Here is a 14,766-nt window from a genome sequence, read left to right on the forward strand (position 1 = left end):
TCCGCAAATTTATTGATTTTTAATGTAACACCTTGAGACATGACTTGATTACAATCTCTTTAAATTCACTCATATTTGTTATATTAACTAGAACATGGCCTATCTTGTTGAATGTTCTTTGTATTCCTAAAAAGAATTATGATATGCAGTTACTAGATGTTGACAGAAATATATAGTTATCATTATTGATTGTTGATATAACAAATTCTTCTGATTATTAATCATTTAAAAACTGAGCAAACATCTAAACAATTGGACAATTAGTGCAGGGAACCTTTTAGGGGTGAGCTACATTAGAGTGGCATTGGTGTCTTATGTGACCTTGTATTTATACTAAGCACTATTAACACTGGTTCTGATTTCCTAATTATCAGTGAAATATAGAAACCACATAAGTTACTCCTGATCTATTAGATTCATTTAAAAGTTGTGTACTATAAAAACAGAATGCAACACAAGACCAACACTAGCATATCAGATGAATTATGCGTATAATAATAGTAATCTTATTTTCTTTTTCTGTGCTGTGGATTTTAAAATTTATTTTTAATCAGCATAAAAGAATTAGTTTTAATTATAATATATTTCAAAGAAATTGTGTTTTTAGTTTCCCTTATTAATTTTACCCCACCCCTTTGCCTTCATGTCTTCTTGCCACCATACCATCCTTTCTGCTTTCATACCACAGGTTTGTGTCTTTATAGATAGGTAATTTATCACTAAAAAGAAAATCTCTATGAATTCTTATTTCAATAAAGTAATTTTGAAGAAAAGGGAGTGACCCAGATTTGAGTACCTTGAGTTTCCTATGGGACCTAGCATTTTACACTGAGCACTATCATTGCTGGCTTGATTTCATAGTTATTAGTGAAACATGATTATGATCATGGTATTTTATTTATATTTATGAGAGTTGTCAATAAAAGTTTTTAAAAGGGGCTGGTGATATTTCTCAGTGGTTAAAGGCAGTTGGTTGCAAAGCCTGACTGCATGAGTTCAATTCCCCAATACCCTGTAAAGCTATATAGCTATATACACAAAGTGGCACTGTATCTAGAACTCATTCACAGTGGCAAGAGGCCCTACCATGCCCATTCTCTCTCATTCTCTCTCTCTCTCTCTCTCTCTCTCTCTCTCTCTCTCTCTGTCTTTCTCTCTCTCTTCTATAAATAAATGACTATTTAATGAAGATGTGTACATATACACAATGGAATTCTACTCAGCAGTAAGAAAAAATGAAATAAATAATGAAATTTTCAGGAATTTGAAGGGACTTGGAAAAAATCACATAGGTTCTGAAAGACAAATTCTACATGCACTCTCTCATTTGGAAGTCCTAAGTGGAATTAATTGGAGACGACTGCAAACAGTAGTAAATACCAGGAATACAGGCATAAAACTAGAAGGAGAACAGAAATGAGCAGAAACAGGGAAAGAGGAGAGGAGGAGTTACCTGATAAGGGAGGGACAAAATATTAGGAGCAGGAGGGGCTTGAAGGGGTATGGGGCAGGGATCATGAGGAGGGAATTAAATGAAAGTTAATGGGCTGGAGAGGTGGCTTAGCAGTTAAGGCACTTGCTTGCAAAGCCAAAGGAACCAGGTTCGATTCTCCAGGACCTATGTAAGACAGATGCACATGGTGGTGCATGTGTCTGAAGTTTGTTTGCAGTGGCTAAAGTCCCTAGTGCACCCATCCCCTCTCTTTCTCCCTCCCTCCCCCCACCTCTCTCTCCCTCTCCCTCTTCATGCCTATTTCTCTATCTTTCTCTCAAATCAATAAATAAAAATTATGAAAAGGAAAGTTAAGTCAATATGAATGAGTTTCATAGAAACCCTCATTCTTATTAGCATTTTGTAAGATATAACCACCAATAAAGGGGGGAGGGGGACAGTCCAGACAGAAGGTGGAATAAACATGGACCCTGGGTGGTCAATCCCAGGCCCAGAATTGGGTTATCCTCCACAGAGAGCTGTTGGACAGGGAGACCCATGAAACCCCAAAACAATGTAGGTCATTTCTAAAACACTAGATTACCTGTCAGAGATAAAAGGTAAGACACTATTGCTGAAGAAACCACAGGCTGCAATTATAGGACAACAGAACACCATGATGGAACTGAAAGAGAAGCTAGCTCCCCCCAGCTATCCCTCATAGTGCTGGAGAGTCCTATAGGAGCCACTGGAGGATAATGTTCACTAACATCATAAATAAGCAAGGGACCCTGAGGCTACAAAATCAACTATGTAGGTAAGAAGTACTCACTTGTGTAACAGTGCCATGCAACCTCTGTGAGTAGCCAATGGATCTCTGGTTGAACATAAGGCCCACTCAGTGGGAGGGAACTCATATCTGGTACCAGAAACTAAGTCAGAATCCCATGGTAAGGAAACTCATACTTCAGAGAGAAAACCCCTGCTCTCTGGAGAAGAGTGGGCTTACACACACACACACACACACACACACACACACACACACACACACACACACACACACAATCTCTCAGATAACTCTGCATACCCCCCACATTAACCCAAGCTGCTCTCACTCTTGATTGAAAAATCTGTTTAATCTTAAAGATGGCAGAGAGACTGAAGAGAGCCAATATCTATTGATAAGACAAGAAGACAACTGACTGGCCACCATGTGTCATGCCACCTCTACCACATGTGCCAGGGCCAAGGAGAAATTTCAGAGGATGCAGCAACATGAACACTGTTCTTACTGCCAGCCTGAAAATTACTTACAAGGTGATGGTGACAGACACCGTGATGAATCAAAACCTATCAAAGCAGAAATCCAGGGGCTACAGAGAACTCAGCACTAAATCAGACTGCCAATATGCCTGCCATGGCTCAGGAAACATTGCAGAAAAGAGGGGTGAAAGACTGTAAGAGTCACAGAGTGGGTAGGAATGTCCTGAGGCATGTCTCCCCACCACAACCCCATAGGAACTAATGGGGCTTTCATAACCCTACAGTTAACACCATAATGAGGAGTGCCCCAGAGAAACGGGAGCAGGGTCAAGGGACTAAAGGTGCACACCTTTAATTCCAGCACTTGGGAGGCAGAGGTAGGAGGATCACTGAGAGTTCGAGGTCACCCAGAGACTACATAGTGAATTCCAGGTCAGCCTGGGCTAGAGGGAACCATTACCTCAAAAAAAAGCCAAAAAAAACAAAGTTACAGAAAAGAAATCTCCCAAGCTGGGCGTGGTGGTGCACGCAAGCTGGGCGTGGTGGTGCACGCCTTTAATCCCAGCACTCAGGAGGCAGAGGTAGGAGGATTGTAATGAGTTCGAGGCCACCCTGAGACTCCATAGTGAATTCCAGGTCAGCCTGGGCTAGAGTGATACCCTACCTCAAAATACCAAGAAAAAGAAAAAAGAAAAAAAAGAAAAAAGAAAAAGAAAAGAAATCTCCCTTCCTTACTAAGGGTTGAGTTACTAGAAATTAAAAGTACACTATTTTTCATTGTTTCATGCTGCCTTCAATGTTTTCTTTTCTTTTTTAAAATATGTTCTTCATTTTACCAGCAACAGCTGACATCAAAGTGCCCCCTCCCCCAACAACAAAATACAATAAAAAGAAAAATAAACTCATTTACAATAGTTACTGTGGTTCTGAGCTGCAAAGTATCTTCAAGGTTAAATCTTTGGTGCAAACAAAAGTGTTGCAAGTATGCATGTATGTGCATGTACCCATGCATGTAGCAGAACCCACCATACACAGATAACATTATGAAGCAGAAACGTACCTTTCAGAAATAAATAACAACATACATACTCTTCGATAAAGTAAAAACCCACATTGGTAAAGCAGGCTTGGACTGTAATACTGATATCTTTAAATCATATATTCAGTTTACATTCAGAAGCTCCTCATAATATATCACAGTATCTGAAATCCATTCCAAGCCTATCAACTATAAAGGAAAAATTAAACATGCTTAAAGCTTTATTCACAAAGATGAATCTATAGAAGGAACAAAACTATATCCTAGCTAACATAACTCATTTAGAGCTTTATTTCTAAGTACAGATTTTTTTTTCTGTAGGCCAGTGTTACATTAAGGAAAGATTTCATAATTTTAGCCTGTAAGTACTAGACAGTTTATGTATATTATACCTGTAATTTTGACATTTTGAAACTATAGTTACCAATTAGAATCAATCTGTAAGCTGCCCCCTGGAATCAGGCCTTCTTTTTTGTTTTAGGTTTTTCACCAATCTAAATAATAAATAAATTAGTATCAAATAATGGCAATATAATAAACGACAAATATAGTACAGTTAAAATTTTAATGAAGCTATTCCATGTATCAGACTTTTATTACATTATTCTTGAGTTATTTGAATAACATACAAAGGGTCTACTAGAAAAAAACTGGTTATTACCTTAACAATACATTATTAAAAATTTTGCTTGTATATGTGTGTGATATGCATGTGTGTTCATATGCATATGCAAGTGCATGTGCACATACATATGAATGAATGTATTTGTGTCCATGTGGAAGCCAGAGGTCACCATTGGGTGCTTTCCTCAATTGTTCTTAATTATGTTTATATACGTGAGCCAGGGCCCCTCGTTAAGCCTAAAGCTCACTAATTCTGCCAGAGTACCTAGCCAATGAGGTCTAGGTATCCCCTATTGATTACTCCCCAGTGCTGATATTATAGACATGTACTGTCATACCCAGCATTTTACGGGGCCGCTAGGGGTCCAAATTTTGCCTCATGTTTGCACGACATATACTTTACTAACAGAACCATCTCCCCAGCCCCTAATCAGTAATACTTACCCTTATGCATATACTCTTTCACCTTCAGAACTAAAATATACAATGAGCAATTTCAGTTGAAGTTACTGACATAATAAAGACAAAATTGATTTATTTAAATTTTATGAAAGATTAATAGCTACTTCATCCAGCATTCTTCCAAAGAATGTTTTCTTTCTGCTTTGGGTTCTCTCACATGTAACATTATATTGGCAGAACCATTTTTACACAGGTTGCTATATAAATTTAAATGTGCAAGATTTGAGTAATATCTAGGAATACAAAATTGGAAGTGATAAATAGAATTGTGGCTATTGTTTAAAAGGGCTCTCACATTTAGTGGGCATTCATTAGATACGTGGTTAATGAATGACTTAAATAAACAAATGCAATGTGATCTGTGGCCATTATGAAGGCCTAATTGCCAGCTAAATCATCTCAGTCGAAAGTTCAGAACATGCAAACCCAAAGCATGTGAGTCATTCAGTGTCTTTCACTCTCCAAAGGTTAATATTTCTTTCAGTGAGCTATGTAGGCATGGTTGAGTCAATGGGAATGAAAGGCATCACTGCGATATCTCTGCTGTTACAGACTGTATGACAAAAGTACGACAAAACAGAATCTTTTAATAGCTACACCTGTGAACCAACCAGAAGTCACCACAGGCATTGCAAACACACCTACCACTGACCCTCAGCATCTTCATGGAGAAACTGAATGTCTTCTCCATTTCTACCAGGAGGTCTGAACCTCTCTTCCTGCAGTCTGCTAGGGCCTTATATTTACCTGGACACTATAAAATTGTTATGAAAAACTACATTACAAACTTGATTGACAAACTATATGCATAGCTGCCTGCTGTCTATGACTTAAAGAATTCGTTCTTGATTTTAGTGGCATATGTGATAGCTGCAGCACCTCTGCAGGAACAACCAAATGAGTCTGTGATGGGAAAAAAGCAGAATACATGTTTATATAACCCAAAGAGTTCATTTTTATTTGGAAAAAAAGAATTACAGCATGAAATGTACAGAAGATAGTAGAGCACAACTAATGTGTTACAGAAATTTGCATAAATTCAGAAACAAAAACAAGCATGAAAATATTAAATTTTAAATACCATTATTTGTATACCACTCTCATGAAAATTTTATCCTGTCACATATAAAAGGCAATAGCCCTGAACAAAGTTACTAATGCCCCCCCTCAAAATGTAGATGTTATATCATCTTTTACAGGTTAAAATAATGGGCACAAAAGCTCTAGGTCTAATAAAAGCATATTGAATCATAATGTTGTGCTTCACTTGACCTTAATCATTTTGCAGCCATAATTTTAACTTAATTTATAATAAGCTAAATAATTCAAGGCACGCTGATTGCATTTGGTTACAAAGTAGATAGAGAAAAAACAATTTTCAAGTCAAGTGTTCTGAGATGCGAGTTTTCCCAGCGCACTCTCTTACATACTTAATACACAATTTTAAAAATAAAGAGTACCACAATTAAAATGTTTTTAAGTGAAGGAAAAGAAATAAGTATGTGCTATTGATTTTTGCATGTCAAAAGGAATATGAACCTGAAAAAAGCATCCACATCACTTGAGCTGAAAGTCTTCCGAGCAGTGGCTCCACATGGGCTGAGAAGCAGGCAGGAAAGATCTACTGGCCACATGACATAGTAGCTTCATCAAAATAGGAGAGCCATCTCTGACACAGGTCTCTACAAGGGAAGTAGAAGCCATTACACTGTTTTGTTTTCTTCTTGAGATAGGGTCTCACTCTATAGTCCAGGCTGAACTGAAACTCACTGTATAGACCAAGCTGGCTTGAAATTCACAATCCTTCTTCCTCAGCCTCCGAAGTTCTGGGATTTGAGGCATGGGCCATCAGGACTAATTTATTCCTCAGTTTTTGATTTGAGGAGTGAAGCAAAATGAACAGGTCATCCCTGTTTCTTTTTATTTTTAAAGTAAGGAAGGTTATGGAACGCATTGCATTGTTCACTTACATGATTTTCTTAGTAGCTCAACTCAGAAAACTATTGGGGAACTGGGTTTTCTTTCTGCACTCTCATTATCTGTGATTAAAGAATTAATTATATTTTCATATTTATTTCCTGTCCATATTCCTGGATAAATGCTTAACACTCAGTTCTTGATGATCCTGGATAGATAATCAATAGGAAATATTTAAACACCAATTGATGTCCTTCTGATTTCTTACATCTAATCAACTACCCCAATCTAATTAATCTACAGATGATATTAAGGAAATTCTGCTTTTTGTAATACTAGTCTAAAGTAAGTCTAAATTAGTCTAAATTATGGAAGAAAATCCACTTGGGATTTGTTCTGGAACCCTTTCAAGGGGTTTAAAATCCAAGCTGACATTAAGATATTATTTTCCCTTTTCATTCAAATCCTCTCAAGTATGCTATGGATTTTTCTAGAGGCTAACTCATGTGTGCTGACACAACAGTTTGCCTTCAAACACAGATACAAGAATCCAACTGTCTTGGACTAAGCTGTACGTTAGTGAGATTTATAAGAACATTTGAAAGGCCCAAGTTTGCTTTAGGTTTTTTTTTTCTTTTTTGTAGTTTACAAATGTTGCTTTTAGGGCTGGAGAAACTCCTTAGCAGCTAAGGTGCTTTCCTGCAAAGCCAAAGGACCCAGGTTTGAGTCCCCAGGACCAAGGGAAGCCACATCTGGGTGGTGTGGTGGTGCATACCTTTAATCCCAGCACTTTGGAGGCAGAGATAGGAGGATTGTTATGAAATCAAGGCCATCCTGAGACTGCACAGTGAATTCTAGGTCAGCCTGGGATAGAGTGAAACCCTACATTGAAAAACCAAAAAAAGAAATAAATAAACTGATGGATTTATAGAGATTGGATATCTCAGTAATGTTCAAATGAGTTCTACATAAGGAAATAAGTACTTACTGATTGTTTCTAGTGAGATTTATTTCTAATCTTCTAATTAAGTGATATACCTGATTACTTCAAAGACTATAACCAAGGATCATCCCTATGTGCTCTAATTATTTCATCAATAAAACTGCCTCAAGAGTTTCAATTTAATATGCCATTACTGACCATCAAGGACCTATCTGCTTCTTCATTGCTATTATAAGTAGAGTAGAAATAGTTGCTTGAACAATCTTCAGGCTGTTCAGGGCCTTCAGCAGATAGTGGCATCGCAGTCCAAACTATAAGAAAAACATCAAGTGCAGTTGTTACTTAAAGATTCTGGTGCACCATCATGAAAGAAGTAAACTCAATGGTACATTTAAGGCTGTGGCCTTCAGTGGACCAAGATTTCTATTTTATTGTACAGAAAAAAATTACCAGTTATGTTGTACTAAAATTTGACATTTCAAAAAGGGTCTGGGCTGTCATACACAATTCTAAATTTTCAGAATGGTTGGAAGTTGAGGTCAGTGGTAGTTATTAAAGTAATAAGTTAAGGGTTAGAGGGATGGCTTAATGGTTGAGGCATTTGCCTACAAAGCCAAAGGACCCAGGTTTGATTCCCCAGGACCCACATTAGCCAGATGCACAAGGGGTTGCATGCATCTAGAGTTCATCTGCAGTGTCTGGAGGCCATGGCATGCCCATTCTCTCCCTCTCTCCCTCTCCCTCCCTCTTTCTCTGTCAAATAAATAAATAAATAAAAATAAAATATTTTAAAGTAGTAAGTGAAATAATATTTTTTAAAAAATATATATCCTTTATTATGAAATAAAAACTGCTCCCAAAGTTCTTTCCGTATTTTTTATTCATTCTGTTCAATAATATTTTTAGAAGCTGCATGGTATTATTATTTTGATTTGGATTGCCTCAGTAAGCAGAGACTATAAACCACATGTTATATATTGTACATCTCATAAGAACAGCCAGAATATAGGAAGAGTTTCATTGTTTTTATTTAACTGATTTAGATTAAGTAATCCAAGTCACAGAAACTCATCTTGGTCACATTAAATCGTTCACATGGCCTTAGTAAAATAATGTCAGCCTTCTCTAACATGGTTTCACCATCTGTCAAATGAAGGCTTGATCTTAGGCTCTCTTCTTACTGTTCTTGGGAGTAAGAGGCTACAACATAATCACCCGTAGATATGACCTCTATATGGATAAATAAGCAAGGTCATCATTACTTTTGCTAATGGCAAACTCATCCAGAATGAGGCCTGTCATGTACATGTATTGAGTATTGCATTTCTCCAGAGTTATTTAGGGGATTTTGCTGTATGCTTGTATGGTACCTTGTACCTCCGATTACAAAACTTGCTATATTCAATTTTAATTGTTTGTTGAATTATCTTTCTACCCTCTTAACATTGTGGAGATGGCAGCTGAGTGTACCTTAATTGGATTTCACATACAATCATTTGTGCAAATCCTAGAGCACTGTTCACATTAATATTTGGAAAATGAAGTACATTTTAAAACCATTTCAAATAACACAATTCTCAGAAGAAAGCAAATATCCCAGCTGCAACCAGGAACCCAAGGATATAAATGAAGAATGTTTTCCTTGAAGCTAATATATGGGTCTTATTCATTTCTATAACCTGTACTGTAGGAGTTTACAGACTTGAGCATAGGTAAGAATCATATAGAAAGCTGGTCAACATTGGAGTTTTCAGGCCTCATACCCAGATTATAGAAGATGAAGCAGAAATAATCAAAGAATTTGCCTTCCATATAACAAATTCCCATATGATGCTAATTTTATTGACCCACGAGCCACATATTCACAGAACACTGCTTTGCAAGGCCCACCAGAGTACTTTTCATATGCAAGATATGAAAGCCTGATAAAAATAGGTTACTTTATTTTCATCATGCAAAATAACATAGATTTTCCCTATTAGCAAAAATAGATTTTAAAAACTTGCACAACCATGAATATCATCTTTGGATGACCATGAAACATACCTGCATTACCTTCTCGATTAGCTTCTGCTGGAGTTGGCACAAGGGCTGTATTGACCTCCACCACAGCACTGGTGTGCTCTAGTTCAGTTTCCTCAACACTTAAGAAAGCTTCTGGTGGCTTTCTGAAGTAGTAACATATAAAAATAAGTGAGCTGTTGTATAGTCTAAGAACAGTAAGGAACCACAAATGGTATGTCTTTTTACCAGGTTAAGAACAAGCCAAGAATCCATTCAAAATAGCTGATATGGCTCCTCACAGCTCCGGGTCTGGGTTCCTTGCATGGACAGTGAGTGGACAGGCACAGTGGCCTTGAGTGAGTAGGCAGGGCCCGTTTCCAGGTTCCTCACAACTCTCAGGTCTGGGTTCCTTGCCCTGACAGTGTAGGGGCTGGTGAAGCAGCCTGGAGTGAGTAGGCCAGACCCATTTCCAGGCTCCTTTCAGCTCTTGGGTCTGAGTTCCTTGTGGGCAGGCAGAGCAGCCTAGAGTGAGTACACCCAACCCATATCCAGGCTCCTCCCAGCCCTTGGGTCTGGGTTCCTTGAAAGGACAATGTGTGGGCAAGCACAGCAGCCTGGAGTGAGTAGACTGGACCCCTATATCTGGGCTCCTCCCACCTCCCCAGTCTGGGTTGCCTGCACTGGTTTGTGTCCTGGAGGCTGAAGCACTAAGTAGGCCAGATCCCTGATCCCTTGTTCCTCCCAGTCCCCTGTTCCTGGTAGGACCCATTGTGCCTTGTGTGGGGAGGCCTGGACCCTGTGGGAGCTGTGGAATGAGGCCTTTTGCCCTGGTATCCTGACTGTACTCCAAGTATCAACATCCCTGTTCACCTGAGTCAGAGGGTAAATGGAACAAAAAACCAAAAATTTGATTCCTCCTCAATAAAATAAAGTCTTCCTAAAGTGGGTAGACAACAATGCAAAGAGGCCAATGAAAAGTCAGAAAACTGAGAGATCTCCACAAAGTACACCTAGTCCTACTACAGAAAACTCCAATGAAATCATAGAGAAATCAACATTAATTTACTCCCAAAACAAAAACACATCAACCAATGAGACCCTGATTAAAAAAAAAAAATTGCCATCAAGAAGAAGATCACAATAACCAAAATAAACCTGGCTCAAAAGAGTATATAACACAAGAAAGCACCGAACCCCATAAAACACCACATCATGGCAGAGATTAATTCAAACCTCACAGTAATAACCTTAAGTATTGTCTTAACTCACCCATCAGAAGACACAGGTTATCAGGGTGGATCATAAAACTTAGAAGTGATACAGCTCAGCACTGCAATATTTCTATCACATCTTCCAAGGCTCAAAGTCCATTGCGGAAGAGGTAGCAGAAAAATATGTAAGAGCCAAAGGAAGGGCAGGACTCCTTACAATGTGCTCGTTCAGACACAAAATGGCCTGGATATCCATGACCCCACAGTACCTGAAACTACCTATACAAGACCATCATAATAGGAGGAAAAGTTGATGACATCAAAATAAAAGAGACTGATTGAGATGGGGAATGGGTATGATGGAGAGTGGAGTTGGGGGAGGGAATTACCATGGTATATTGTTTACAATCATGTAGTTATTAATTACAAAAATTTAAAAAATGGACCCTTCTATCTGGTGTCATCAAGAAACCCACCTCACCAATGAAGTTAGAGACCTCCTCAGGGTTAAAGGTTGGAAAATGATGTTCCAGGCAAATGAACACACTAAACAAGTGGGTGTTGCTATATTAATACCTGATAAAAACAGACCTAAAATAAACATGTTGGGTCCTGATATGCAGAGACATTTCTCTTACCCATAACTGTGTGCTAACTCCACAATGCATGACCCATATACCTCAACAAGGAGGGGACAGAGCAAGGGGATAGGACATGGATGAGCCTAACAATGGTACCAACTTGACTGTATTCACTTAGTACAAAACTAATTAATAAAAAAAATTGCAATGCTAAAAAAAAGTAATCAAAAAGTACAAAGAAGGCCACTTCTTACTCATCAAGGGAATGATCCAACATGAGCACATCACTATTATAAATATAGATATGCGCTAAACACAGGGGCACCACAGTTTATAAAACAAAATCTACTCGACAATAAAACAGAAATAAACAACAACATCACAGTTGGAGACTTCAGTACTCCACTATCATGAATAGACAGATCTTCCTAGCAGAAAATCAATAGGGAAATAATAGAGCTCAACAACATTATAGATCAACTAGACCTAATGGATATCTACATAACATTCCACCCCCAACTCTACAGAATGTACATTCAGGTGATTTCTGCAAGCAATGTGAACCTGACTGCAACAATAAAGAGGAAATATTAAGCAGGTTCATGGTGATAAGTGTGTGTCTGCTACTGTTAAGTCAACTATATATGAAACTTAGTCTTTACTTCTGTGTTTGATAAAATACTCAATAACATGAGCCCTACCATATAGACCTTCCCAGTGATTTGGGTTCTTCTAAAGCCCCAAATGAAAATCATATATTGCCTCTGATTTTAGCCATCTCTTAAAGATGATATTAACAAAGGAAAAATCATGATTCTAATGAGTTATTCAATGCTTCCTGGATTATACAGATACTCCATGGTGAGGTGTTGGGATCAGTGCAGGTACTCTCTGTGTATATGCAAATGTGGACAGTGTACTTTTTTGAATTTTTGGAGGTGGAACACAAAGTCCACAGACCCTACTGTAGCAGCAGTCAGCTGCTGTACAGGACTGTTGCCTTCCTTAAGGACTTCAAGGTGGGGTATGTTCAGGTTCAGTTTCTTTCCAGGACACATAAGTCCTGTCTAACTATGTTCAAAGGAAGCTAAATCACCAGAAAGTGGTCATCATGAATGGATCACAAAGCTGGGAGCCAGTCCTTCATCTGCTTCATTCTCATACTTTATTCAGTAAGACTGGATGTGAACAAAATCACTGAAGAAAAAGCTGATTGCAGACATACTTATTATGAGCCTAAATGCAAAGCTTTCCATCGTACACTGTGAGGAAATCATTTTAATTCTGTTTTAAAGCCAGCCTGATAATTTGTAGTGACCGTTGTGGATTATTCAGTTTCAGTGACATAGCTGGTCCTGAAGAAATATCATTTTTAAGTAACTCAATGAGTTACTGTTAACAAAGAAGGGCTGTTTTTTCTCTGAGATACTGTAGTTATAGTTGGCTCATGTTATATATAGAAAACAGAAGGTAGCAAAAAAGGTATTTCTGAAGGAAAAGATCACTTACTCAGCATTCTGCTGAGGAGATGGTTGCTCCTGCTCAGTTAATTGATCTTGTTGCTTCCACTTTTTAACTGAAATAAAACAAAGCTTATATAAGTGTCATTTATAAGCCACACTTCTTACTTCCTTGCAGGTTACTGACTTATACACAACCACACCAAAAACTTTTCAGAGACTTGAATGACCATGAGGAAAGGAAGGTCAGTCTAAAGTTAGATTGTGACAGTGTCCAAACTGTGTACTACTTGATGATCTGTAGGAAGCAACCCTTTCTGCATTTTCTGCTATGAGCCACAGCAGTTGCTGTGTGCTGGGCACTCTCACTTGTGCTTCTTCAGTACAATGTCTCAGCAACACTGAGAAGCAGGTATTATGGCTCACACTTTCAAAGACAAAAATGAAGACTTAATTTTTAAAATTTGCCAGGAGTCTGTCATGTGGAAGAGCCAATATTGAAACCCAGTCTTTCAGGATTCCAGATCCCTCGGTCTTTCCAATAATACTGTCAGAAGAGCATAGGTACTATATGAGAAAGAAAAGATGCCCGTGAAAATCAAAATCTAATACAACTGTGGAATAAAAGAAGATAGATACTGGTCTTGCAGCTCACTGAATGTGCAAACTGTGAAGAACAAAAATAATCAAATAACTTGAAGAGCAAAAAAGAGTCCAAGCTTAGAACTACAACCAGCTTCCTAGCCTAACCTTACTGAGCAGTAATCCTGTGAGGTTCTGAGAACAGTTGTCTCCTAGGAAGAGCTGTATTGCTTCTCAACTGGTTCTGAAGCACTCGGGTTAGGCTTTTAAGGCCCTGTGAATCTCAATCTTTCACTTACTGGTTTAATAAGTCCTTTCATTATACACCAAATAATGTACAAGCCCCATTCACTGCAAAAAATTTCACTAAATCTGAGCTATTGAGCCATACATGTGTGTCACTTGAAACATGCACATTGAAATTCACCTGTCATGAGCTCTTGTTGCTTCAACAAAATATTTCTTATTTCTTTTAGCCATGTCATCTTTACATCAATATTTGGAGCCTATAGATTACAAAAGATGGAGAAGTTACATTTCTTTTTTAAAAGCATTTTTACAATAAAACAAATATTAGATCAAGCATGATACAATCTTTAAAATACTAGATGAAAATTCTAGCTTTTGGATTCTAATTATATGTTTAGTTTTGACAAAGCAAAGCACATCCTAATATTTCCAAAAACTAATAATCTTTGGGACTGATAGAAACATCATAGCTTCCCTAAATCTCCTCTCATTACTTATAAGATGAGCTTGAAACAAAATACCAAGTAAGATAAATAGAGGAAAACCAAGAAAACGTACTTTTAAAGATCACTGTGAGTGTAAAATTAAAACAATCTAAAACCAATGAAAATGGGCAACACATAATAGCAGATGATGGTTATTCACACGTCATGATACAAATATTTAATAAACATATGACAACAACATTGTGAAATTCTCTCCCTTTCCTGATACAGAGTGGCCCTTACAACACATGTGTATAGGGCATTCACCATGTTCTATAAAAGGAAGGAACAAATTTGAACTGTCAGATCTTCATGTCTTATAACCAGGTACTGTTTGAATGTTAAGGACAAAAATTCAGAACTACTATAGTATTGCAGCTCTACAAACACAATAGGAGATAATAAACATCTGCCACACTATCAGCTATCATGGATATGTCTTCTAATGTGGTAACAAAAAATGGTAAAGAAGCAAAATATTTTGAACTGTGAATTTTTTTGTCAGCTCAGACAT

General features: G+C 37.8%; 1 protein-coding gene across 4 annotated transcripts in view; it reads right to left on the bottom strand.

Moving 5' to 3' along the window:
- Window positions 1-5,692: 5,692 nt before the first annotated feature.
- Window positions 5,693-14,766, bottom strand: part of Mcf2 (MCF.2 cell line derived transforming sequence) — a 72,673-nt gene continuing 63,599 nt past the window's right edge. For 2 of the 4 annotated variants that reach the window (XM_045140265.1, XM_045140264.1), the window contains 5 exons: window positions 13,946-14,024; window positions 12,986-13,052; window positions 9,727-9,848; window positions 7,879-7,991; window positions 5,695-6,502 (listed from right to left, as the gene is read on the bottom strand). In XM_045140265.1, coding sequence (XP_044996200.1) covers window positions 6,470-6,502; window positions 7,879-7,991; window positions 9,727-9,848; window positions 12,986-13,052; window positions 13,946-14,024 — 414 coding nt within the window. In that variant the 3' untranslated portion in view covers window positions 5,695-6,469. Of the gene's footprint in view, window positions 6,503-7,878; window positions 7,992-9,726; window positions 9,849-12,985; window positions 13,053-13,945; window positions 14,025-14,766 lie in introns of all 4 variants that reach the window. The other 2 variants (XM_045140263.1, XM_045140266.1) reach the window with 2 other exon arrangements.

This window comes from Jaculus jaculus, chromosome X (assembly GCF_020740685.1).
Source record: "Jaculus jaculus isolate mJacJac1 chromosome X, mJacJac1.mat.Y.cur, whole genome shotgun sequence".
NCBI lineage: Eukaryota > Metazoa > Chordata > Mammalia > Rodentia > Dipodidae > Jaculus > Jaculus jaculus.